This window comes from Medicago sativa, chromosome 3 (assembly GCF_051527215.1).
Source record: "Medicago sativa cultivar Bolivia chromosome 3, Bolivia_mono, whole genome shotgun sequence".
Classification (NCBI taxonomy): domain Eukaryota; kingdom Viridiplantae; phylum Streptophyta; class Magnoliopsida; order Fabales; family Fabaceae; genus Medicago; species Medicago sativa.
The window spans coordinates 68,744,785-68,771,128 of NC_140751.1; the positions used below are offsets into that span (position 1 = coordinate 68,744,785).

The 26,344-nt window shown below is 32.3% G+C and overlaps 2 protein-coding genes and 1 long non-coding RNA gene across 4 annotated transcripts; all 3 read right to left on the reverse strand.

Annotated features, from left to right (window-relative positions):
* Window positions 1-288: 288 nt before the first annotated feature.
* LOC146939550 (uncharacterized) lies at window positions 289-9,715 on the reverse strand. The gene is made up of 20 exons (XM_085753170.1): window positions 7,755-9,715; window positions 7,220-7,423; window positions 6,788-6,892; window positions 6,535-6,600; window positions 6,278-6,448; window positions 5,463-5,537; window positions 5,243-5,370; window positions 4,928-5,003; window positions 4,771-4,837; window positions 4,568-4,674; window positions 4,433-4,489; window positions 4,194-4,352; window positions 3,142-3,237; window positions 2,822-2,907; window positions 2,663-2,729; window positions 2,507-2,576; window positions 2,270-2,415; window positions 862-953; window positions 677-743; window positions 289-585 (listed from the first exon to the last, which is right to left on the reverse strand). The coding sequence occupies exons 1-20, from the start codon at window positions 9,177-9,179 to the stop codon at window positions 499-501; spliced, it is 3,351 nt and encodes a 1,116-aa protein (XP_085609296.1). The 5' UTR covers window positions 9,180-9,715; the 3' UTR covers window positions 289-498.
* A 980-nt stretch (window positions 9,716-10,695) lies between these two features.
* Window positions 10,696-18,851, reverse strand: LOC146939551 (uncharacterized). Of its 2 annotated transcripts, XM_085753174.1 has the most exons (19): window positions 17,054-18,851; window positions 16,034-16,237; window positions 15,544-15,648; window positions 15,260-15,325; window positions 14,999-15,169; window positions 14,678-14,752; window positions 14,357-14,584; window positions 14,210-14,276; window positions 14,012-14,118; window positions 13,850-13,933; window positions 13,604-13,762; window positions 13,095-13,190; window positions 12,609-12,694; window positions 12,386-12,452; window positions 12,222-12,288; window positions 11,930-12,078; window positions 11,285-11,376; window positions 11,081-11,147; window positions 10,696-11,011 (listed from the first exon to the last, which is right to left on the reverse strand). In XM_085753174.1, the coding sequence occupies exons 1-19, from the start codon at window positions 18,413-18,415 to the stop codon at window positions 10,910-10,912; spliced, it is 3,354 nt and encodes a 1,117-aa protein (XP_085609300.1). In that variant the 5' UTR covers window positions 18,416-18,851; the 3' UTR covers window positions 10,696-10,909. The 2 variants fall into 2 exon arrangements, 1 of the variants encoding a protein (XP_085609300.1); XR_015031689.1 differs by lacking the exons at window positions 10,696-11,011; window positions 11,081-11,147; window positions 11,285-11,376; window positions 12,609-12,694 and having other exon boundaries at window positions 12,067-12,078.
* A 3,642-nt stretch (window positions 18,852-22,493) lies between these two features.
* Window positions 22,494-23,226, reverse strand: LOC146939552 (uncharacterized). The gene is made up of 2 exons (XR_015031690.1): window positions 23,052-23,226; window positions 22,494-22,965 (listed from the first exon to the last, which is right to left on the reverse strand). It is a non-coding gene; the product is annotated as an uncharacterized LOC146939552 (long non-coding RNA).
* Between the last annotated feature and the right edge of the window lie 3,118 nt (window positions 23,227-26,344).

The following is a 26,344-nucleotide window of genomic DNA, read 5'->3' on the forward strand; positions in this document are numbered from 1 at the left end:
GAAAAAAAATATATGGTAGTAACGTGCAAGTGGCTTTGCACCAAAAGTGGGTAGTTTCTTTTTTTGAAAGATATAAAAAGTGGGTAGTTAACACATATGATATGAACATGGATAGTTTTTTCATATTAAAAATAATAAAGTAAAATTAATAAGGTTAAAATTGGAAGAGAATATAAAAAGGTAAGAGTGTATTGATATTACTCTCCAAAAACAAACCCTATAACAAAAATTATGTTTCGTAATTAAGTGTTGCTTGCAAAAGAAGAAAAACACATGAAACATAGAAGATTCGATAGTAATACACTTGTTTTTATCTATATACGGGAATATTGTTGAACCTTTACATCACACATTGGAAGAATGAAATTGAAATCTTCCTTTCTTATGGTCTACTTTACAATTCAATGAATGAACAAGAGGTATTTTGAAGGGTATCCTGTACAAATATACATAGTGGTGGATGTCATGATGTGCTGAGTAAATGTTAATGTTAAGCTCTCATTGCATTCCACCATGTTGATTTATGAACTCAGTCATTTGAACAATAGCTCTCTGATCTCCGAGTAGGTTGGGTTGAGATAATATCTATAAAAAAGAGTTGTTATATATACTGTGTACCAAGATAATTGTGATAAATCCAAATTTCAACAAAATAAAGAAAATAGGTTCTACTTACTTGTCTTACGACTGAAATAATTGTGGGAAGATTACCATTTTCACTTCCAAATAGGTCCTTATCTGACCTGATCAATGCATACAGACTTTTTATTAGCCCAATATGTGTACCAAAGTATGAATGAATCTAATAATTTAGATATAGAGCAAAAAGTGGTCAAAAGGAGAATTAGGAAAGATTTATACTTTCGTATCAATCTAGAAAGAAGTCTATGTGCAGAATTTGCTTCATTGAGCTCATGCTTTAATGGCAAGAAGCTTAACCAGTTTCGAACCACCTGCTTAACAACATCATGAATGAGAATAAAATACCAAATGATCAAAAAAAAGAGCAAAGCAGTAAACTTTTTGCAGGTCATCAGTTGACAATAGGAATATTGATAAACCGATAAAAAAGGCACAGAATCTATTCTATCCAAGATAATGCATTTAGACAAAACTACTGTTTTGTATTATATAAAACAATAATAGTGAGCAGTCGTAAGTGTAATGACTGAAAATGTTCCGGTCCTGTAGTCCTGCTTCAGATGCAGATCCGAGTATTTTTTATCCACTTTATACTTAATTTTGCAATAATTCTGACTATATTCTTTATCTGCAATCTTTCCACTTTCCAATAAAATGTCCAATAACAGCTGCCCTTGACAGTAAGATTTCAGGGTCCATCTAACCAATATATACTGTCAACAACAACATTAATTTCTGTAAGCATCTATATAATATGCATTCATCTATGTAACTTAGTTTTCCTTGAAGATAGTAGACCCTGCTGCATATCTATATGCACTAAAGACTCAATTTACAAAAGCTATATATACCATGACACCATCTTCAAACTCAACTATGTAATAATTTATTTTGTATATTTGCACTCAAATCTGTAGACAGGTTGATATAATATACTCAACAAAAATATTTATTTAACTGTTTTCTACACCTTATTGCTACTCCTCAATAGCATAAAAACTCATAAGGTCTACATACCTTTTGTCACTATATAAAGGAATCAAATTATATTTATCCAACATGAAGGCAAGGATTTTAATATTGATGAGTAAATCCTCATAAGGTGAAGAAGAAAAAGAAGCCTGAAACTTGGTTTCTTCTGTTTCTGTCATCAATAAATTAGTAAAAGACCTGTTGTTTTGTTTTTAACTTCTCAATAAATATGAACCCAATTACAAATTACTTAAAACTTATAGATTTGATTACAAGCTTTTTGAAAGTTGCTCATATCGGCTTCCATTTCCTTGGCAGACGATTGGTGGTTCTTGTCAGGAGGTATGCTCATGGAAAATTTGGTATATGATTCTTTGTTGCTTAAAAAAATTAAAGTTCGAGAATTTAATTAAGTTTGTATGCTTAATTTGGGATCTAAATCAAAAATTTTGTCAAACTCAAAGCTCAATTTAAAAAATATATGCAGACTTCAGCTATACTATTTATCTAAAAACTTTCAAATAGTATTTTATTGATAAAAGGCGTGTGCCCTCTTTCGGTACACAATGACACAAATAAATAGAGATCTTTTAGACGATCAAAATAGGCATTAAAATTTGAAAATATTGCTTTCTTTTTCTTAGGAAGATATTACCGTAGGGCCATCAATACTGTCACGATGATATTCACAAAGTTTCCCAAGAGCTGCAACTGCCGTGTCACATAAACTTGCTGCATCTTCAGATTGTTCACTAATTGGAAGTCTTTTTGCTATCACATCGGATAATCTTGCGAGACACTCTGCATATAAAGCCTATTACTTGCCATTATATTAAAATAAAAAAGCATATGTTTATATTGTTGTGCGTTTAAGTTGAAAAACATGTCTTACCACTAACAAGGTAGATACCAATTTCATCTTTTCCAAACTTGACAGAAATACCAATTGCCCGTGTAGCATGCTGAAAGAATCATTATTCAAAAACAGATCTTCACAATTTATCATAAATAAATAAATAAGGAAACAAAATTAATGATTTGCAAATACCAGTTGAGCATGAGGATAGTCATTCCTTAAAGCACAACAGGCAGTTCCAACATATTTGATATGGTGTCTGTTCAATTAGCACACAACGGAAGATATATTATTAACAAGGTACTTATCACCATAATTTCAAACAAAATTGATAAAAGAAACTAGGTTTACCCCGGAATTTTTTCTGGGAATTGTGGCACCAAGATGTTAAAAATGGAAATTGCTAAAGCCATCACTCTATCTGGCATGTCATCCCGCTGTTAAAGATCATGCACAAGCGATAAAATAATTTATGAGAAATAAACATGGTCTCGCTTTAATAAATAATAATTTCTCTCGAAATTTTGTATGCCCATTGTTTAAGCTCATGAAAGAAAAATGTATAATCTTTGTTTAAAAATCTGTGCAAAAAGGAAACGAGGCTAAGAATATATGTCGCATCTCGGTTTTTAATAATATACATGTACAAACAAAAAGGATAACATACATACCAAAAACTGTGCAACATTAGTCACGAGGCTAACAATATATGTCGCGTCTCGGTTTTTAAAGGTGTCAATTGTTGTGGCTATCAAAAAACCTGCATCCTGTAAAGAGAGAAAAACGTTACATATAGTTTTTTTTAGAGACGTCATATATAGTTTTAGGGAATGCTAACATGTGTCATAAGAGAATGATTCAATCATATCTTTTTTTCTTTCAAGTAAGTCATAAAATACAACCTTTTATAACTTTACATATATGTATTGAATTTAGTCTATTATTTAAGTTGTTTTGTATGACCCATGCAGGGTAACCGACACAGGGAGATTCTTGGGGATATGCAGGGACGGGTATAAGGTAGAAAACTCCCTGAGGTGGGGAGCAGGGATGGGAGTAATTTAAGGACGGAGATGAAGAACATGATAGTACTCACAACCCCTCTGACATTCCCGAACTTGAACTCGCAAGTTCAAGTTAGACCAATGTAATGTCGGTAAGCAATATTATGATTGGACATTAGATGTTGAAATAAGTTTAACATACATTTAAATCTTATTAAACTTTACCAAATTGAATTTTTAAGCACAATTGAGCTGCCGGAACTCTCTTTAAACACAATTTTCTTTAACTCGTGTTATAATTAATTATATCATCTGGATGCGAGTTTATAAACTATGAAGTTAGTATTCTGGTTGATAAATACTCTTTGCAATCAAAGCATGAACATATAACAAAATTTAGTTTCAGTCGTAATCAATTAATAAAAGAACAGTCCAGTGGTCTGTGCACTTGTGCACATATAATTGCATATACTTTAGTGAGTATAAGTCAGTTGTTATTATAATGAGTGAGTGTAAGTTACTCCCTTTGGTCCCTTTTATAAGAAAAAAATCACTTTTTAAATTCATTGAATAACTTATGTATTTGATCTATATTATAGACAAAATACATCAGTTATTCAATGAATTAAAAGGTGAATTTAATTTTTTCTTATAACAGGAGGACTGGTGAGTACATATTAAAATCAAAAGCACTAAAATAAAAGAATTTAAAGTATAACCTTAATTGTTCCTTCTGTTGGTAAAAAGTAACTTCCTGCTTCAGAGGTTCCAGCATTTTGTGTTCTCTCTATTTCATTTTCCACGGTCTTTCTTAGTGTTCGGTTTATCTCGTTGACCATTTTAGAGATAAGTTCACTGTCGAAGTAAACGCCAGAGGTCTGCAAATATGTGTCATTTGTATGAGAAGAATAGGATCAAAACATAACACAAATATATAGTTTGCATAATTTTAGTGTACCTGAATACATTTTGGAAGTAACCTAAACATTCTTTTAGACAGATCATTATCAGTTTCCTGCATGTATTCCACAATGGCAAGAAATAAGTCGACGTATAAACTCATAAATTAAAATTAAGAACAATGATCAAATACCTTCTCTAGGGCTTGAATCAGAGATTTGATAATGAGCTGTGTTAGATCTATTATATCTTGTTGGTCACTCACACCTATTGTAATTGAGTGCAATAGGTTTGGAAGAGCTACAAACAGAAAGTGAATTTTATTATCAAAAATGAATTAAACACTATACTTTCAAGAGTTTTAGTTAAATTCAAACAATCTAAGTTTATATTTACCTAACATATAAGCCTTGCGAGTTTCAAAACTAGAACGTGCAATCCATCTCCAAAATATATTAGTGACCTAAACATTTGAACATTTAAATGTTTAGTCGCATATTTGTTTTTAGGTAGAAACACTATGCAAGTCAAAATCATGATGTATCAGACCAACCATTTTAATGTTGGGGGCAAAAAGTATATTACAAGCCCGAACTCTCAGCTTTTCAACCAAATGCTTATCATCTAGGCTGCAAATGAGTAATCGATTTGTTAGTAACAATAGAGCATTAATCGAATGGTTTCACTTTCCAACATTCATTAATTTCTTGGATAGAGATGTGCACAAACACAAATATTGTTATTCTTTATAATTTACCTTCCTGTTATACATTGTGATTTGTCTCACAATACAATAGAATATTATTCACTCAAATCAAACCTAATGGAGATTATTTTATCATTGTAGTACTAAAATGTAGAGGCAAACCTCAAATCCACGGGCATACTGTCTGTTAAGTCAAGATCAAGTTGAGCATATTTAAGCAGCATAGGCATAATTTTATCGATGAATTTGTCAATATCCACTCTTTGACATTGACAGAATTGATCCAGTGCCTGCACAGTGTTCATTTATTTAGGATCACAGCCTTCAAACCAGAATTGCCGTATAAAGGAGATAAATGATCAACCATTGATTTCAAATATACCTTTATGATGACATAACTTGTTAAGTGGTCTGTATTGCTCAAATTTCCTTCAGTTGATATTAGAGCTTCCAAAATCTTCAAACGTTACAGCGTGAATTAGCATAGAGTGAAATTATTTCATATCACAAGTTTAATCAAATTTTGAATGATATCTACCAAGATCGTATATATATGATACAAAAATATTATTTTTGGGCAATTGCAAAAGTATCTGAATGACTTCTAAAGGTGTATATTTTAATTTATAATGCTATGAAATCACAGTTTTAACCAATTAAAGGTTTCATAAAAGTACATTCTATATGATTTGTACCAATTAATCCAATTAATCCAACCAGAATTCATTTTCCTTATCTATTTTGAGTCAAATCTTGTTTCTCCTCAAATCAAATTTTATTTGAATTGACACCATTTTATATTGCTTCTCAGATCCTGAAATTTGTTTTTTATTTTTTTATTTCTACTACTGATGCCTTATGTGGCTCAAATTTTTGTTATGAAAGCCATGGTATAAATTGTTGTTACAATCATATAACCTTTATTGAAATTATATAAATCTTTGGACAAATGTGACTGGTAAGTTGCAGATGGGATCACATTACACATTCAAAGATTTCTAAAATCTTAATATTGTAGTCAAAGTAACGATTGCAAACGATAATTAAATTAATTTGAAGAAACAAGACGTGTGTTGTGTATACCTCAACAAAGTATTTACAGATAGTTGGCATGTTCTTTGAAATTTAAATAACACCTGTAAGGTTGAAGCAACTTGCAAGTTTGAAATTTAAATAGGAATTAGAAGAAATACTCACCGCATCAACTTCATGTTCTTTGATTTTGTCTCGCCCACAATTCTTAACAAGAGTGCACACGCACTCTAGACATTTGGAACGGATCAGAAGCAATTTGGGTGAATTACAGTTATTAAACAAAACTTGCAATGCGGCCATTGTTGTATCGTAATGATTTTGATAAACAATTGCCTGCAAGGAACAATTGCACATCGGGATTATAATTTACTTCAATCAAAACCTACATCATTCTTAGACATAAGATATCAAAGATATACCGGCATTAGAACTGCAACTGGTTTTAGAGTTTCTAGAGCTTCTTCTTGTAACTTCTGCTTTTCATGCTGCAAACTCAGAAAAATCATTATTCAGCTTATTGCAAGTACATAAAATGTTAAAACATACAAAAATAAAGGGGCGAGACTGCACAAATTAATATGGTGTGGAAATATTTAGCAACTAGCAACAATCACAAAGATTACAAATGTTTGCAATGATTGTATACACAAGCAGTGTGTACATGCCATATACCTCTAGAAGTTTAAGCAATAATACTATAATTTCTTCCCCAACAGAAAATATTGTCTCTAAACCGCAATTTGTAACCAAGAAACGAATGGCGACAACAGCTTGTGCCTGCAGAAAATATGATACAATTGAATAAGTATTAAAGCAACGAACAAGGGATATAATGTAGGTAAAAACTGCAATACATATAGAGAAAATTTTCATGGCAATCTCCTTCTAAGATTATTACTTTTTCGAAAATTGAGGATGAATCTATGTACAGATTTTATGAGTAATATTTCGAAAGGAAAAAAAGAGGCAAACATTTAAAACATGTTCTGCTTTCACATTTACTTGAAAAATTCTCCCTTGTTTAGAATACTGAAAATAGTAAATGCAAAAAATAATCTTTAAAAATAGACAACAAGTCAAGCTGCAGAACTAATCTGTTTGTACCTGTACACGTGGACAATGGCTAACTTTAATGATGGAAATTAGTTTAGCCAAAAACTTGAGGCGATATTGAGAATCGTTTAATATGTCCTTGTATTCACTCAAACACTTAATTGCATGCATGGTAGCCCAAAGTACTCGGGGATTCATATCATTAAGCGATTTATGGACAAGGGTAAGGGCTTGATGAATGTACGAAATCATGTCCTGCGATAGAAAAAGAGAATGTAAAAGAATATATCAATAAAACTGTTGGCATAAAAAAGTAACAGAACATATGAACAAATTCCACCAAAACAGAATACCATTTTGTGGCATTGTTTATACTAAGATTTCATATCGATCAACTTCATGCACTGGAATAGGAAGATGCAAATGTTCATTGATAAATACTGTGTTGATAGATCAAACAATTTCATAAAAAGTAAATGACATGATTGAAATTTCTATAAGGTAATGCACCATAAAGAAAACACTTCAAACATCAAAGTTCAGAGTTAAAGCTTATTGAATATCATCAAATCATATATATGCATACCCCTTTGAAGTTTTTATCTGCAATTGCATCTATGGCAAGCATTGCTGCATAACGCACCCGCCAATCTGAATGAACTGCATATTTACTTTCTATCATGTCAATTGCAACGGGAACAAAAACACGCTCATCTCCATCAAAAGAAAGTAAATTCAGCAAAAACTTTCCCCGGTTATAATCCTCTATCAACCCAACATCTTTACAATTCTTATCATCAACATCGTACCAAACAGGATCATCCACAACATGCGACATCATATCCATAATAACAGAAAATACTCTCTTCACTTCCTCCGGAGAAAATTTCTTTACCACACTCTCCATCCCATCCGAATTCGCTTCATCAAGCTCCTTAATAACAGTAACAGCCGCAGACCTTAACTCCTCGCTCGCATCATTCATCTCCGCCACACGAATCATACACCAAAACACATCACCTTCTTTACCATCAAAAATTGTTCCAATATCCAGCGTTACCAAATTCTCTAATTGCTTAACCATATCCGGCAAATCCTCGTCTTCTCCATCTTGAAGATCGATAAAACCCAGCAAAATCGGTAACAAAGAATCACAAACTTCAGTTCTCTCTAAATCCTTCGACAGTTTCATAACTGTCAACGACGCATTAAACGTTAACTCCTGCAAATCTTCCTTCTCCGAGTAAGCAAACTTCAATAAATTCGAAAACACAGCATCAAAATTCCCTTGATCTAACCAAAATTCTCGATTTTCATCCACTTCTTCCGGCAATTCTGCTAACATTATTAATCCTTTCATTTGATTCCATTTCATTAGTCTTACATTTCCGCCGGAGAAACAAAAACAAACATACTGGAGAAGCTCAATCCAACCGCCGAGATACGGATACTGATAAACCCTAGCAGCAGCAAGACCGATCGTTTCACAGAGAGGTTGAAAAAGAGATTCATCATATTCTTTCTTGAGCGAATTAAGAAGAGGTTCTTTGAGTTCAAAAAGCATACTAGGATTCCATTTATCAGATTTTTTGAAAATGTGAAGAAGAATCGAAACAACTTCGTTTCGGATCTCGAATTCAGGGTGAGATTCTAGAAGCTTCGCGAGCTTGAAAACGAATGCGTTAGGGTAATGATGAGCGAAGGATTTGAAAACGGTTTGGGTTGAAGGATCCTTGGATTGGATAAAGATTTGGATTGTTTCAAGAAGAGAGGAAGTGTCGTTGGATCGGAGAATCTCTGTTACGTGTGGTTGAAGTTCGAAGTTGTTGATGAGTGATTTCTTTTGGGATTGTTTAATGCGTCTTCTTTTGTGTGGTCTTTCTGCTAAGTAGTCGCGTGTTGGTGGTAGTAGTTCCGGTGGGATTGGATTACGGAGGGAGGGTTGTGGCGGAGGTGGTGGTGGTGGTGGTGGTGAGGAAGGTGGGGAGATGGAGTTGGAGGTTGAAGCCATTGTTGAGAGAGTTTTCGAACTTGGAAGTTTGAGCGCGGTTTTTGGAGGGAAAAATAACGGTTAATTTCATGGATTCTGTTTTTCTGTTTTCGGCATTTGTCCACGTCAGCGTTTCTTTGGTTGCGATTCCAGTTAAGAGTAAGTGAGAGAGAATACTCTATTGAATTATTGAATTTCTAGCTACTAAATCTCAACTCAGTGTCACAAATCCTAACTCAACTATAAATGTTTATTACTCCATTTGTCTATAAGTCTTAAGTTCTACCGTCAAAATTGTTAGATTAAATGTTGTGAATTACACCTTCCGATCACTATTATAAGCTAAAATCTACATTTTAAATTCATTTAATTAATGATATATATAGTCTTTATTATAGATAACATACAACATTTAATAAATGAATCTAAAATGTCAAATTTTACTTATAATAATGACCGAAAGTGTATGTTTGAACCTAAATACCTCACTTTATGTGTATGAGTTGTCAAGTGATTATTGATATTTTGACTATCTAAAATAATAAAAATTAAAAATAAAAAAAGTTTTCACCTAGAAATCGAAATGAAAAATTTGTCCTTGGTTGGATTATATTATGATTGTAATTTGGTGAATTAACTTAGAAACTACATCATTTATTAAAAAAAAATAAAAGCTAAATCATGAATCCAATCATTGATCTTGTAGACCACAATAGAACATGAACCTCAAGTTAGTAGCCACACACCATTCAATGATAAACATCTACAAAACTAATTTGTTTTCTGTGTTTTCTCAACGTGGTTGAGGTTGAACTAATCTTTTTGAAAAATGTTAGGAATACTTCTAACACTTTCTTAAATACTCATATTTTATTAGGTGAAATTTATGTGGATCTCACCATTTTATATTAGACTCATTTCTAAACTGCGAGACTCACATGAGTTTCACCCAATTAAAAGAGTGACTCTTAGAAAGTGTACTAGAATGAGAGTGTTCATATTACTCATCGTTTATCTAATAAGGTGGTTTCACTTGAGGTGGATATGATAGCAAATACAATGGCCAGATATTTTCTTTTTCGATTTCCAAAAACAGAATCCATCTATCCACATTCTTTGATTCAGAGACCAATATTTGCTGGTGTTTTACCAATTAATTACTCTTGACTATCAGATCTTTTATTAATACTGCTGGAATATATGCTCTTTGTAGTCTATTATATGCTTTTTTTAGACATTAATCAATAAAACCAGATTCCCAAATATAGACCACCAAGCCACTCAAATTGTCAATGGTATGGTTGTAAAATACCAAACAACTCTTTATTTTAAGGTACTCTTTCTTGACCGGATCATTATCTTTACTTGTTATATGGCCCGTTATTCTCTAAGTATGTAAAAATATTTTCTTGAAATGAAAATGCTTTTATCAAAACAAATCCTCACGTCAAAATTTATGTTTTACAATTTGTTACAAGAGGCAAATCTCAGGGTATCCTCAAGAAGGCTTTTTTTTGCAGAAAAGGAAAAACATATCTGAAAAACAGTATAAATGCTACTGTACATTTGTATTATTTGTATGTACAAATGTTGCTGTACCTTTACACATTGGAAAGATTGAAATCTTCCTTTCTTATTGTCTGTTGTACAATTCAATTACTAGACAATCAATCTTTCACCTTCCTGGTCAATGAATATTTCTACAGAGAAATTGAAGCCTAAAAACTAGAGCTTGATGCACTGAAAAAACTTTAACCTCCTAATTCAATTTCCATCCCACCATGTTGATCTATGAAATCAATCATCTGATTAATAGCTTCCTCAGTTCCCAAACGGTCAGGTCCAGATAAAATCTATAAGAAAATATACTTATTAAGACAAATCCATATTTAAGCAAAGTAGAGAAAACTGCTTTGACTTACTTCTTTTACGATGGAAATAATCCTGGGAAGATTCTCATTGTTACTTCCAAATAGTTGTTCATCCGAACTGATCAATGCACACAATGCACACAGTTTACAAATTTTGTTTAGCCCAATGTATATATGTAACAAAGTAGAATATATAGTAATAATTTGAATTTAAAGCAAAAGTAGTCCAAAGGAGAATTAAGAACAATTTAATACCTTCGTATCAAATTAGAAAGCAGTCCATGTGCATATCTAGCTTCATTGAAATCATGCTTCAATGGCAATAAGTTTAACCATTTTTTAACCGCCTGATTAAAAGCATTATGATTAAGGAAAACAAAAAAAAATGTGGCAATGCAAAGATAGAACTAGCAGTAACATTGCAGATCAACAGTTGCAGAAGTCATGTTGATAAAGTAATAAAGGAACAGAAAATAGAAGTCTAAATTACTATTGTTACTCTTGTATTCATTCAATATATCCATGATAAATATTTTATACAATGTATTCATAATATCAGTTTGCATCGTGCTTAGGTTTTAGGCCTTTTACAAAATTATAGTCACAAGGACAGAGGTGTAATTACATTGTAGGTGCTTGAGAAAAATTAGAAATTAATCTAATTGTAGACTCTAATGATCAATTTGAGCATAAGAGGAACTTATGGAACCAATGTCCTGGTCCTATATTCCTGTCCTGCTTTGGGATCATGAAAGAATAATAGTTGCAGCAGTGAACCAACTATTATTTCTCATCTAAATAATCTTATTTTATTAAGTATTTTCTCTCTTAAATAAACAAAGTTAGCAAATATCAAAGGTAGAGAATCTATTTTCTATTGATATTTTGGAAGATTGTTACCTTAGGGCCGATACTGCCACGATGATACTCAAAGATTTTTCCAAGAGCTGAAACTGCTGTATCACATAATATTCTTACATCTCCATCTTCACATTGTTTGCTTATTGAAAGTCTTTTAATCATGACATTGTAGAGTCTTAAGATACCCTCTGCATAAAGCCTATCACTTGTCATATTCCAACAAAAAATCGATATATTCATATGCATATATAATATAATATACTTTAGTAATTTTAAGTTTAAGAGCTTAAATAACCTTTCAAAATAAAAGTTAAGAGCTTAAAGAAGTTACCATTAGCATAGGCTTTAAATTGATTTCCTCCATACATAGCACAGATACCAATCGCCCGTGTAGCATGCTGGAATAATCATTACCCAAAAACTAATGTTCATTACCCTCCATCTCATATATAAATAAGTAAAGAAACAAAATTAGTCACACATATTTGAAAATACCAGCTCAGAACAAGGATAACCTCTCCTTAAAGCAAAACAGGAGGCTAAAATATATCTGTCATGATACCTGTTCAAATAGCACACAGGAACAAGACGTATTACTAATTGAGGCATTTAATATTGCTACATCTAAAATTATTGCTACAAGATGTATCCAATAATTTTTTATGTTTGGAAGAAAAAAATATTGCTACAACTAAACGATAAAAGAAACTAGATTTACGGTGGCAATTTGTCTGGGAATAGTGGGAAGGTAACGTTAAAAATGGAAATTGCAAAAGCTATCGGTCTATCTGGATTGTCATCAACCTGCAAAAGGTTACGTGGAAGCAATAATAAAATTTATGAGAAAAATAGCTGCAGGAGCACAATTTTTACTTGAGAATGATTAAGTAGAAGATATAAAGCTATTAATTATATAACATCCCGTCTAGTTTGAATATGAATATTTCCTAATTTATTATTAGTTGACATCATAACGAAAAGTGTTTGTGCATTGGATTGAGTCGATGTTGCATAGAAATGGTTTGGATTGGATACATTTTTCAATTTTTCAAAAAAAGTAATCTTTCTTTTACAGAAAGTTGAAAATAATTTTCAATTGATCTATATTACTCTTGTTTGATATATGCAAGTTTTCTACCACGATGATTATAAAATGCTCGATTAAAAAACATCGTGATGAGAAATATAACAAAAGAGAACATACCAAAAACACAACAGCGTTTGACATGAGGTCATCAACATGTAGCATGAATCGGTCTTTGAGTGTGTCGATTGTTGTTGCTATTAAGTTAGCTACCTCCTGTGATGAGTAAAAAGTCTGATTATGTTTTCTACTCTAAAGATATTATATGTAAATGAAATTTTAGGAGTGTACCAATTAGGTGAACACTATACAAGTTATTAAATGTAAATGAAAATAATCGGTATCTAGAGTTTTGTTGGATATGAAACCAGTATGTACCCAACAAATTCTAGGATAGCAAAGGATCCTCTTGATAACTATGGATCGACGGTGTAGATATTGTTTTTCCTTTAATTTACATTTACATTTTTTTAAATATTATGCACTATACAAAATACTAACAAGTTATTGATTCTATCTTTCACTATTTTATTTTTAAACAAATTATTTAATCAGAAAAGTGTTTAGCAAGTGAATTTGGCATAATGCATGTGTATTCAATCAATAGCAAGAGAATTTAAAGATACAACCTGAAGTGTATCTTCTGTTGGTAAAGATTCACATCTATCTTCTGAAGCAACCACTTCTTGTGCTTTCTCTATTTCAATTTTAATAATCTTTCTTGTTGTATCATTTATCTCGTCGGCAATAACCTTGATCAATTTATCATTGACAAATGAAGAAGAGGTCTGCATAATTAACATATGTTACTTATACGAAAAATAAATATGATCTATACAAATCACCAATATATATTTTGCAGGAATGTATTGCACCTGAATGCATCTGGTGAGAATTCTCAATACTATTGTATAGAAAACCTTATCAGTCTTGTTCAAAAAGAAAACCTTCTCAGTTTCCTGCATGTGTTTGGCAATGGCAAGAAATAAGTCGATCCATAAACTGATAAATTAAGAAGTAAGAACATAACCAAATACCTTCTTCAACGCTTCAAGCAGAGATTGCACAACGAAGAAAGTCAAACCTCTTTTAACGTCGATCTTTTTGTCAGCTACTTTAAGTGAGAGTAATAGGTTTGGAAGACCTAGAAATACAAAGTGAATAATTTTACCAAAATGGCTTTAACACAGATTTAAATTATAAGTTGAACTCGAATAATTTAAATTTATATTCACCTAAAATAGAAGCCTTGCGAATTTGAAAACTAGAACAACCAAGCAAGCGCACAAACATTGCAGTGACCTAAACAATTAAATACATGTTTAATAAGTTGCATGTTTGTTTTTAAGGTAGAAACCTCTACATAAATCTATCGAACTTACCTTGCCAGTGTGAAGGGAAAACTTTATTGATGACCGAACAGCACAATATGAGAATGTATTACAAGCCTGAACTATCATGGTCTCAACTAAATGCTTATCATTGTCATCCTTGAGCTTATCGACCGCTAAGTCAAGATGGGGTTGAGTGGATTCAAGCAACATTGGCACAAGTTTATGTATAAATTTGTCAATACTCACACTTGGGCATCGACAGATTTGATCCAGAGCCTGCGCAATGTTTGTTCAATTAGGAATATAAACTTTCACCTAGCATTATCATGTGAGTGGAGGTAAATGTCCTATCATTGATTTCAAATATACCTGTACGATGATACATTTTGCTAAGTATTCTGTATTGCTCAATTTTCCATCAAGTGATATTAGAGATTCCATGACCTTCAAATGTTACAAGATCAATTAGCACAAAAAAGAAATCATTTCATAATTATTTGACGACCTTTAAGATATATGAATGCTATATATAAAGATCATTAGGCATCAAGACTATTCTTGAACGATCACAATACCTATAAATTCCCTTTTAAATTCGAATTTCTAGTTATCTCAATTTTAACATTGGTTTCAGTAACACATTCTATATAATTTGAGTCAATTCAAAACAGAATCAGCAGAAGTACTCACCAGATCAGCTTCCTGCTCTTTAAAATTATCTGACCCAACTTTCATAACAAGATATACCATGCATTCTAGACATTTTGCAGAGATCAACGGTCTAGGTAAACTATGCTCATCAAATACAATGACTTGCAGTGCTTCCACCGTTGTTTCGTAATGATTTTGGCGAAAAGTTTCCTGCATGCAACAATTAAAATTCACATTAGGATAATTATTTACAGTAATCAAAACCGGCATCTTTCCTAGACTTCAGATATTAACGCATACCGGCATTAAAACTGCAAACGATTTCAGGGTATCAATAGCTTCAACCTGTATCTTCTGCTTTTCATGCTGAAAACTCAGAAAAACCATTTAGCTTATTGTAAGTACATAAAACATAAGAAACTATATAAAATCAATGGTAGAGACTTGAGACTAGACAATATGATGTGTAAATATGTAGAAATAATCCTATGGATTATGTTACAGTATGCAATGATTGCATATGAAATGAAACCACAATACGTGTATATATGAGAAGTTGATAGTGAAAATTGCAGATTATGTACCTTAAGAAGTACAAGTAATGATGCTATAATTGGTTCCCCAAAAGGTGATATTTTGTCTAAGCCACATTGTTTTACCAAGGATTGAATGGCAGTAACAGCATATAACTGCAGAAAATAGTAAACAGAGGATATCACTTATAAAAACAACTTAATAAATAACGCTTCAATGTATACATAGAAAAACTTCAGTAAAATCAGATTTTAAGATAATTACTATGTATAGAAATTAGGGATAAAAAATTTATGAGGTAATGTACATATTTCAATATGAGTACACTAATAACAATAGCAAATATTTGGGAAGAAAATTTATAAAAAGAGGCAAAAATATAAAACATGTTAAAAATAAGATAAGTAGGTCAAGATCTCTCGCAAAGCCCACAAGTATCAATCATGATGTGTACTAGCTATTTGTCTGCAACTGTACACAATATAAGAAGAGTTAATCAATTGTATGCAATATAAAGCAGCATAATGAATATGTTTGTACCTGTACACAAGTACAAGAGTTACTTATACTGATCGGAACTAGTTTAGCCAAAAACTTCAAGTGATATTCAGCAAGCATTAATTGATCCTTATATTCACTCAAACAATTAATTGCTTGCATAGTAGCCCAAAGTACCCGAGGGTTCAGATCATCAAGTGACTTAAGGACCAGACTCGCAACTTGCTCAAAGTACTGTATCATATCCTATAGTAGCAAAAGGGAAGAGAGAATCATATATAATTGAAATTATAAGCATCACAAATAACATGATATGAACAAAATCAGCAAAAATAATAATAATTTTCTAGCATTGTGTGTATTCAGAAGAAACTTAGTTGCATAACGGTCAAGATTGTTTTTTCATGGTTCAAGTGTCCGTTATGGTTCGAGTCCGTTAATAAATACCGTTCTGATGACGCAATTATAAGTATCCAGGCAAGAGTTACAAACTGAGTATCTGATATCTCGCATAATCCGTTAGATTTTAATTTGTTAAATATTACTGATTGATAAGTGAAAGTCCATATGGAATGAAATTATTTAAACTCGGGGGTGTCATTAAAATTTAGGCTTGTGTAAGAGAAACTAAAATACAAATACAAAACTTCATCTGCATAAAGCTACACACATGCACTATGACATACATTTATGACAATTAAGGTTTTGAAAAATGCCCCGCAACTGTATTTGCGGCCGCAATGTAATTGTTTTCCTTGTCCCTACAGCTACATTGCAAGTCTGCAATTTTTCATAATATTATGGATCACGACGCAATACGACTACAGACCTGATTCAAATCCTTGATCACGATTTACTTTAGCTCGCATGATAACAAAAATGAAGGGGAAAAAAAAGCACAGTGCCTGTCTAGAAACACATACATGCTTCTCGAAACAATGACTACATAGTACACAGAAAAATTACATGACATGATTGCTTTTTCTACAAGGTAATGCATCATCGAAAAAACACTTGAGAGTTCAAAGCTCATTCAATATCATATGTCATATAGATACATACCCCTTTGAAGTTTATCTCTGCAATCCAACCAATGGTAAATATTGCTGCATGACGAAGCTTCCAATCAAGATTTGATGCATAATTCATTGTTATCATCTCAATTGCCATGGGAACAAACACACCTTGATCCCCATCAAAACAGAGTGCATTGCACAAGAAGACCCCACGATAATAAGCATCTGTCATTCCAGCAGTAAGACGATGCTCATGGTCCACATCATACCAAAGAGGATCATCAACAATACACGACAACATGTTTATGGTAACTACAAGGACCCTCTTCAATTCCTCACGAGAAAGATTGTTGATCACATTCCCATCATAGAGGTCTTTGATAACATTAACCGATACAATCCTCAATTCCTCGTTCGCATCTTCTACATCCGCTACTCGAATCATGCACCGAAACACTTCACCATGTTTCCCCATGAAGATAGTTCCATCATCCAATTTAACTAATTCCCACAAACGATTAATCCTATTCACCAGAACCTCTTCTTCTCCGTGTTGATCGATGATATTCAATAAATTCCGCAAGAGAGAATCGGATACTTCATTTTTCAGAAAATCATTTGACAATAATATCAATGAAATTGATGAATCGTATGCCAGTGCCTTCAATTCCTGATCCATCGAGGAAACAAATTCCGAAATGCTCAAGACTACGCGATACAAGTTCCCTTGATTCAGCCAGAACTCTCTGTCTTGAAAAACATTCACCGGAAATTCCATTAACATCATAAGCCCTTTCTTATTCTCCAATCTCTCATCGCCGGTAATGCAATCACAAACATACTCAAGAAGCTCCTCCCAACCGCCGAGAGAAAATATGTACAGCCTTTCAGTGAATAAACCGATCATCTCACAGAGCGAACGAAACAGAATTTCTTCGGATTCTACCTTAAGCGAATAAAGAAGCGGATTCTTTAATGCAGTTAGGATAATCGAACACATTCGACTCATCGGATTTTTGAATTCTACCTTAAGAAGATCAACGGTTTCACTTCGTCTCTGAAGATTAGGTTGGAGTTTGAGGATTTTGATGAGTTTGAATGAGAATGCGTTAGGGTAATGAAGTGCGAAAGATTTGAAAATCGTGAATAAAGATTCATTCCTGGTTTGAGAGTATTCATCGATAGCTTCTTGCAACGACGAGAGGTCGTTGGAATGGAGAAACTTTTCGGCGTGTTGTTGAAGTTCGAAGCCGTGGATGAGTGATCTGTCTTGGTTTTCTTCGATGGACCTTCTCTTGTGGATTCTTTCGTGCAAGCGATTGCGCGGTGGCGCGTTGATTTCTGGATCAAACGGATTGCGTAAGGAAGAATCTTGCGGCGGTGATGAAGATTCAGAGGTTGACGCCATTGTTGAGGAAGGTTGAAAGTTCGAATGTGGATTTTGGAGGGAAGAGTAGTAACGGTTAGTTACGTTACTCAATTTAAACGGTTATTCTGTTGTGGAAATTGTCCACGTCAGCTTTTGTAATGAATGGAACGGGCCTGAAGCCCGTCGTTTAGGTTCAATGTGAGAGGCGGGCCTGAAGCCCGTTACTCGATAATTCTCTGAGGCTTTTGGAATCCGGTGGCGGAGATTCTCTTCGATTGATTTCATGTTTTCGCTTAAGCTTAGATTCCAAAACCCTAGCTAGATATTTCGAGATTTCACGCTTTTTCAGTTGAGAATTTGATGACTAAAAGGTGAATATTACATTAATTAACTGACCTCGCAGCTGGGTTTTTGGGCCCACTCCATTAATCACTTTGGTGGTTGGTCCACTTCTAATTAGCTTATTTCCACTTCTAAATTCTAATTAGTGTATTTCTGATTTTACCGATAGAAAGGTTCGAACTGTTTCTCTAGCTGTGAAGTTTATTTTCATGCTCCCTCCGTTTCAAAATATAAGTAAAATTTATTTTTTAGGTTAATTCATTTAATGATGTATGTGGTCCATATTATGAACCACATACATCATTAAATAAATGAATCTAAAAAATGAATTTTGCTTTATATTTTGAAACGGAGAGAGTAGATACTATAGTTGTTTTTAAGTAAAACTGATTTTATTTCAATAAATTTTTTAGCTAAGAAGTTAAAAATAGAAATAAATTATAATTTTGATGTAAAAAAAGTACTCCCTCCGTTTTAAAATGAGTGTCGTTTTAGCTAATTGCACACAGATTAAGGAATGGAATGAAATAATCATTAGACATAACATTTTTACTAAACTGCCATTACTTTATAAGAAAAAGACAAACTTAAAGTTGCATTGATAATTGTGTAAGAGTGACATTCATTTTGAAACATTTTTTTTTTGCTAAAGTGACCACTAATTTTGAAACGGAGGGAGTATATTTTTGAAGTTTTTTTTTTTGGGAAACAAAGGAGCCTAAACCCGAGGAAAGAGAAAACTAAACAGAGATGACTCAAGGGGTCGTTATCCCCATAATATCAGCTAACACAAGATAACTTAGCCTAGGTGGACACTGCTCATACACACGCAACCTAGACGCATGCTCACAACTCATGTTTGCAAGAGCGTCTACACACGAATTCGCCTCACAATAAGAATGACAAATCTTCACTTCCCACTCCAAAGCAAGCAATGGGAGAATTTCTTGAATGAGACGTCAACCAACTACACTTCCATCCGAGTAAGGATCCTCTCCATGTATGAAAATAAATGGAGGATGCCATTTAGAAAGAGATACACACAAAAAATTGAATGTGGGTCCTACAATTAAGTGGGTACCACCATCATTAATTATTTTTTGCTTTTTTCAAAACTTTGTGTGTCTATATCTCTCCAAATGGTAGAAATGGAGAAGGACAAAAACGGAGAGGATCTTGACTCCTTCCATCCTTAGTTGTCTGCAGGGTCCGCACCACCACACTAAAATCAATGTGCAACTCAACCTTCTCAAAACCTCTCTCTCTAGCAATTCGGAGACCATCAAAGACTCCCCAAAGCGGAAATATCTCTTTTACTAGCCCCATTTGTATTCAATCGAATCCAACCATCCTCTGGTTTCTTCCACATAACATCAACTTTCACTCGATGCTTAGTGTGCCCACCCACAACACTATTATCTGCTTGCTTACATTTTTTAATTTTTAAGGTGTTGAATACATCATTTCCAAGATAAACTTTCTCTTTTAAGTTTCTTGCCTTAAGGGAACTTGTTAGCATTTTTCGTAATTTTAGAATTAATTTTTAGATATAAATTTATAGTTTATTTTACTTTTATATGAATGTATTTAACCATAAATCAATTTATCTTCAATTTACTTTTAGTCAGAATCAATTTAGACAAAATCAATTCTACTCAAAGTAGAACCAAACATATGGTGGAGCTGGAGGCCTTGTAATATTAAGACTGATTTTTGTTATATCCTCCAAAAGGAAGAAAAAGTTGAGGCGACAAAGGAAGTACATCAAAACTTCGATTTTCAGGAGTGACCTAATACACTGGATTTTGGTGGCAAGACCAAAAATATGATTATAGAGACTTTATCATAGGAAACTTCAGATTAATAAATGTTGATTGTGGGGGGTCATGTAACCGATGGAGTAATACAACATACTAACACATCAAGATTAAAAAAACTCTAGTGCAACATACTAACACATCAAGATTAAAAAAACTCTAATGAAAGGAATAAAATCACAATAATATAATGGTTAAAAATATTAATAATAGACTTGTAAGGTAACTACGGTACACAACTTAAACAAAAAATAAATCTTAAATTTAGTCCTAAACAATAACTATTTTTTATACTTAAAAAAAAATTTAGTCTCAAAGTTATATAAATATATAAATTCTAATGAGTTAGTATATTGGTAGAATCTCTAACATACTACTCGTATAAATCCTACTAATCTAAGAATCAAAATTTCATTACAACATGCAAAAAGATTACACTCCGTTAAGGTATAAGATCTCATGCAAAACTACATAGATGTAGAGAAAAATAACAGAAAATAGAAGTGAGAAGGATAAACTTTATTAACATTTTTCAATTCAAAGATTATTTTAGAATATTGATGATATGAGATACTAGATCATATAGTTTTACAATACCAGGAACCAAACTCATATTTGTGAAATTGTTTAATGATGTAACAATAAAATCTCATGTATAGTATCATTTGATTGGATTCATATCAAAAGAGATTTTCTTTAGTATAGTTGACTTCTTCTTTTTACAATTTTATTTACTTCTACAAAAGTGTCAAGAACATTCTCTTTTTAACATTTTTTAACGAGTTATAATTCTCTTTCATTTAATGGACACAACCATTTGGAAAGAAATAAATCTATTGAATTATATTAAAAATAATATTATCTTTGTACAAAATGATTCATTAAATGGAGAGGATCTCAACTTCTCACCAACATTCACTATTTTAACGTGTGAAATAAATGTGGGTGATATACTTTAGAAACATAAAATTGTGTGTCTCAAATAAATAAGTGAGTGATAAAGAATGTGTTGAAAAAATAGTGTTTTTATCACTCCTCTAACATCAATTATTCGCTATTATTTACCAAAAGGCTAAGTATACCAATGCCTAACTTCCTAAGCTGCAGTCGAAAAATCTAGCTAGTCTAGCCTATTCTTACCCTTAATAACGTTGGCAAAAATTGTTATTTTATAAATACTCGAGATGAAATTCAAACCATGTTCCATGAGATTTACCACTAGGAGGACACATCTTCGTCATCTAAGTAGATGTTGATTATTTGAATGCTAAAGACGAAAATATTATGTAATTTTTTAAAGAAGAGATTCTTTATGAATTTCTCTTTATTAGAGATCAAATCGTCTCTCTTTAATCATTGTTATCGATTTAATTGTCCTTTTTCACATGAAGGTTCAAATTGAAGCTAATTTTTTGCAATTGTTTTCCACTGAAAATTACTTATTTTTTTGAAATAATAAGACCTCACAGACTAAAATTCTAATTATAAACTAGAACGCCGACCCGTGCAACGCACGGGTCTCACGGGCCGGAATAATTTGATACATAATAAAACGAATAATTAATAAAGTTTTTAATCCCTATAAATATATCAAATTTCGTTTTTAGTCCTCGTAAATTTTTTTGATAGATTTTGGTTTCTATAAAAAATTTCAGCACGTAGTTTAGTCCCTATTAAATTAAAATTTATTTAATTATGCTTAAAATTTTAAATTTTTTAATGATCTGTTACATACTTGTTTAAAACATTATAAAATGTTCCTTCGCTTAAACACATACTAAGCAAAGGCAAGCATACTAACTTGGTTTTATCAATCTGTACTTTTAATTTAACATGTGAATGCGTGGGATCTAGTTACTCAAGCCAAATCAGTATTGGGTTTTCTTCATCAAGCATACCAACTTGGTGAATGACTATCTAACATTCAGAAAAATATTAACACCTTCTGGAGGTAAATCTAAAAATAAATTTCGTACATTTAGAGGTCGAAGCGCTAATAAAAGACAATGATAATAAATTGTTGAATTAATACTTATGGCAATGAATAAATTTATTTAGGTGGACTGGAAAAAGTTTCCTTAGCTAAGTAAATATAGCCGACACAGCAACTTGAAGAAAATTAAAAATCAAACTGTAAAAAACAAAAGGAAAAAACACAGATTATTTAATGTCTGATTTATGCAGATTGAAGGAATTCGATAACAAAGCAAACGGCTCTAGCATTCGAGCAAGCTAAACATCTTTGTCGTCCTTGTGCTCAATTTTGACACGAACAACTCTGGTAGGTTTTGTGGCCGACGTCTGGCCAGCTTCATTATCATCAACAGCAACATAGTCAATGCTATTAGAGGACCTCTTAGCACCTGTTTTGGTGGTTGGTGTGTCAATCACACATGTATTGCTGCATGAGTCCTCAGCCTCTGGTACATCCTGCAGACATTGGCGGCAAACAATTTGATCAATTGTGTTACGGATTAAACCTTTACGGACTCATGAAAGATTAATGTAATAATTACCATCTGAACATTTGAATTGTTTGGCGCAGCACAATCCACACTAAGCTCAACAACAGATCCATCGTCGGAGTTATTAATTGTATTTGTTTCTCTACTGACTTTAGTCTCGTAGAGCTAACGTGCCTGCATGCACCTTCCATTCCACCGTAAAGACTCATCGCCACTGTATCAGAACACTTTCCACCACTGTTGCCTCCATCGATTCCTCACCGAACAGATCAGTTACCATACATTGATTGATTAGTAACTAATTTAGTAAGGGAACCATAGTTTCAATTATAAAATTAAAAAAGTATACCAAAAATTATATTAGGAGAATACCAGCACACAGATTTGTTAGCAAACAAATGAATAGTCACGCAACCGTTTAAAATTCCAGAGTAAACTTAAAAATGTCGTGATTTTATAGGAACTAAACATATTTATTTATAAACATAAAATTTCATTAGATATAGATAAAGAAACTATAAATTGTAATAAGTTAAATATAAAGTATGTAAATAAATTAAAAATTAAAAATATAATTATGTCTATATATACTATATTTTATTACCGTGTTTTTTAAATTCGTTTAAATATTATTTTAATTAATGGTTAAGAAAAGGGAAAATTTCTTATACGATATTTAGTGTGACAATAACGATAGTTAAATATCATAGTAATATGAAATCATGAATATAAATATGATAAAGGGCGACAACAGATTATACCCATGTTGGAGAATCGACTTAAACTAAACAATTTTAGAAGCTACTATGCATGTGTTTGATTATGCGGTGACCAAAATTGAGTTTGATTGAATTGATTTTATATATTTTTTTTTTGAAAAATAAAAGAAGGATTATATTAATTGGAAATGGATCCCAAATTTCTTTTGGATTTTCTTCTACCTAAATCTTATTTAAAAGACTTAAACGCACTTTTGGCCCCTAACTTTATCATAGTTGCAATTTTGGTCCCCTATTAAAAAAGCCACTTTTTAACCCCCTAAGTTTACCCTTTTTTTTCAACTTTAAGGTCCCCTTAATCTTGACTCTATCAACGCCCACGTGGCTCATCACTTAAGTGAGTTGGACGCCACATGCATTATTTTTCAATTAAATTTAAAAGAAAAAGCCACATGTGTATATTATAATTAAAGAAACAAAAAAGAAAAAGGTAATGGAAAGGGGCGCACGTGACAATCTTCATCTAAAACACAAACAACAATGTCAGCAGTTCAACATCTTACAACATGAACAACAACAAACCACTTATTATCAAAAGAAAAAAAAAAACTATGGTCATCTTTAGAAAGAATTTATCAGGCCACACTCATGCTTTCTCACCTACCATTTCTTCTTCTTTTTCATGGATAAGAAAATTCAAGGATGAAGGTGACATTCACAGCCATGGTCATGTGTATTTATAGTTATACCGTATGAAAGAAAGAAGTAACAAACAACACCTTTGTGTTCTTAGTATAATTGTATTGTTCAATTATAGACTATGTGATTCTTCTATTTCTCTCTTGTTTCACACAAGTTTTGTTTCACAGGGAGATGACGGTGACGATAACAGTGGCAACGTTAACGGCGTTTTAGAGAGAATATGAACCTTTTTTGTTGCTGTCGGATCTGATGCGAAGGTGAATCAGACTTTGAAGGAGGAGGTAACCAATTCCCCATCTTACTTCTCTGATTAACTTCACTATGTATGTTATTTGTGTGAAAACCGGTCCCCTGAGCACTTTGATTTTCCCGCGTTCTGCTATCTCTTGGTTTGGTGTTATTTGGATTGATAGGAAATTGAATGCATGCAGTTATGGCCTTTACTTTTTATATTTGTTTGTGCTATTGAGTGCATTTTCCATAATCTCTAAAATAGTAGAAGACAGGAAAACGACAACTTAACATGTTTTGTGCCCTAAAAAATAAAATATTAGGAAGAAGTTAGGAAGACAGCACCCTAAATCCACTATATTTTCATTTTATAGAAAACATAGTTCAATTGTCCTTAGATTTTTTTTAGTTCAATTGTCGTCAAGCGAAAATTTTATTTTTTCTTTTAATTTACGGCTTGTAGACCATAATGGTTGCTTAGTGGTTCATATTTGAGGTTCACTGCATCATGCTCTAAATATCATGTGCTCTAAATATCAAGTGCAAGTTATAACGCTTATGCAACATCTAAAGCAGGAAGAATATAATCTTTGCATAAAACACAAACACGCAATGGACAAAACATATTTGAGGATTACTACATCAGGATCTAAAATTTCTACAGCACACTAAAATTGTTAACTATAATAATTGAGAGAAGCAAATTTATATTAAACAATGGAAAACAAAAAAAGAGGAAGAAGTTAGGAAGGAAAACGACAAATTACATCTTCTGTGTCGTACTCAACTATGTATGTTATGTACTTCAATTGAAGTTTGGTGATAGTCTCGTCCATCTCAGTAACAGGATGAGTCATCAAAGGACCTACCAAATCAATGGAAAAGAACATGTTACAAAAAGTATGACAATTGTATAATTCAAAAAACACTAATAATAACAATCCAAAAAATGGAAGGAAAAAAATTCAGAATTGAATCAAAGTTACCGGTTAAGGAGTGGTATGAGAGGAAAGTTGTAAGGTCACGTCGTTCCATTTGCAAACCTCTAAATATCAAAATATATGATTTTTGTGTTGTGTGTGAAATTTACCACGGTTTAGGGTTTATTTTTATTGAGAGAAACAGGTTTAGGGCTTCGTATATATAACCAAAATATTTGCTTCATAAAAAAAGGCAAGAGGATAAGAATAAAATTTGTGCGATGCATTTTTTTATATGGAATTTGTTATGTTAAATTGCAATCGTAAAAGTGTAGAAAATATTTGTTTCAAAAAAAAAAAAGGAGGATACGAATGAAATTTGTTAGGTTAAATTTTTTTTTTTTGAAAGGGAAATTTGTTAGGTAATTAATAAATAAGGATTCGGATAGCCAAAACTATAGCAAAACAAATTTCGGATTTAAGTGAATTGATAACAAATTTCAGATATGGCCAAAATTATAAATAAGGATTCGGCTGACCAAAACTATAGCAAAACAAATTTCGGATTTAAGTGAATTGATAACAAATTTTGGATATGGCCAAAATTATAAATAAGGATTCGGCTGGCCAAAACTATAGCAAAACAAATTTCGGATTTAAGTGAATTGATAACAAATTTCGGATATGACCAAAATTATAATTAGAGATAAATATGAAATAGTTGTTTCGGAAAATAGAAGAGATAAATACGAAATAGTTGTTTCGGAAAATA